General features: G+C 44.1%; 1 protein-coding gene across 1 annotated transcript in view; it reads right to left on the minus strand.

Annotated features, from left to right (window-relative positions):
• The window catches only part of VSTM2A (V-set and transmembrane domain containing 2A), a 24,075-nt gene that overhangs the window by 21,105 nt on the left and 1,580 nt on the right, over nucleotides 1–1,390 (minus strand). The window contains exon 2 of the mRNA XM_035894138.1: nucleotides 22–209. Coding sequence (XP_035750031.1) covers nucleotides 22–209 — 188 coding nt within the window. The remainder of the gene's footprint in view (nucleotides 1–21; nucleotides 210–1,390) is intronic.

Genomic DNA, 1,390 nt, shown 5'->3' on the forward strand with positions numbered 1-1,390 from the left:
ATTCCTGGGTGGTTTGGGGACCCCATGGCAGAGGATCAGTACCTGAGTGCCTGTCACCTCAGCTCCAGCCTCTTGGTCCTCAGCCGCCCGCAGAAACCACCACTGGATTTCGAGGTACACCGAAGTGGAGCCACTTTGGAAAGCACAAGACATCTCCACATTCTGCCCTTCGGTGGCCGTGACATTTCGGGGAAACTCAGTGAATTTTGCTGCAAAACAAATGCATAATGTGTTGATATCTCCTGTTACCTACTCATTGTTTATTCTCTGCTTTTTGTGTTGCCCTTTTCCTTCCACATCTCTTTTTATTTTTCCTTTTTAATTAATTTTTCTGTTTTCCTCATCCCCCTCTTCTCTGATATTCCAGTTTTCCCACGTTATCTCCCCTTGTCTCTCTCACACCCAAGTATGCCTTTCCTCCCTTATGCACAAATACACTTCCTTCACGCTCTAAGCTCTGCTCATGGGAAATGCTAGAGAACCCCCTGCTTGCTCCCATGGGCTAGTAAAGTTTCATGTAATTAGGTCCAAATACCCTTGGGCAGAATGCAGTATTTCACCAGACTCACTGAGGGATTTTGTGCAAGACCAATCTGGAAAGGGAAAAAAAAAACCAACCCAGACTGATTTATTGTATTTTGTAGGGCTGAGCTGAAGACGTGTGAGTTGTTAAACCTTCCACAGCCGGCTGGAGCGGCTGGGGGAATGGGCACTCTTCTGAGGTCTGGGTTACAAGCACTTGCCAAAATGCCCATTTCAAAGGCTTTACCTGAGTTGGTTACTCTTTCTGAGAACCTCTCCTTGCATAATCAGACCAAGAAGCAGTACATCTTCTGTTCCTCAGTCCTGGCAGACACTTTCTAGAGCTAACCTTCACCTTTGTATCCCAGTCCTTGTACAAACAGGGGCTGTCCATGTCAGCGTACCACTGCTAGGTTTAAAAACTAATGCTGCTGGACATAGTCCAGGGCACCAGTGTTTCTTTTAAGTCTCAGGCTTTACTTCCTTCTCCTCCTTTCCTATAATTCACTTTAAAATCGTGGAACATAATGAAATATGATAATCAAGTGAGGGGGACTGCAGACAAGCTATGGAATAAACAAAATCTGTGTTTCAAGAAGAGGAAAAATTGAAAAGACCCTGCAGTGTTGCTTTTCGTTATGCATCGTTACATACTGACTAGAGCATATTATGATGTGAAGGAAATATTGCTCGTTGTCTCCTTTTTCTCTCTTAATCCAGTCTTCCTAGCTAATCTGGAACTGGTGGGATAATTTAGCAATACACTCAACCAGAGTTACTTCTTTTCCCCCTTACATTTGTGCTTAGCAACAGATACTTAGCAAACCTACTAGCTTTATATATCACGATGCACCTTTTCCTGTCCGTC

This window comes from Egretta garzetta, unplaced genomic scaffold (genome assembly GCF_000687185.1).
Source record: "Egretta garzetta isolate BGI_Z169 unplaced genomic scaffold, ASM68718v1 scaffold264, whole genome shotgun sequence".
Taxonomy (NCBI): Eukaryota; Metazoa; Chordata; class Aves; order Pelecaniformes; family Ardeidae; genus Egretta; species Egretta garzetta.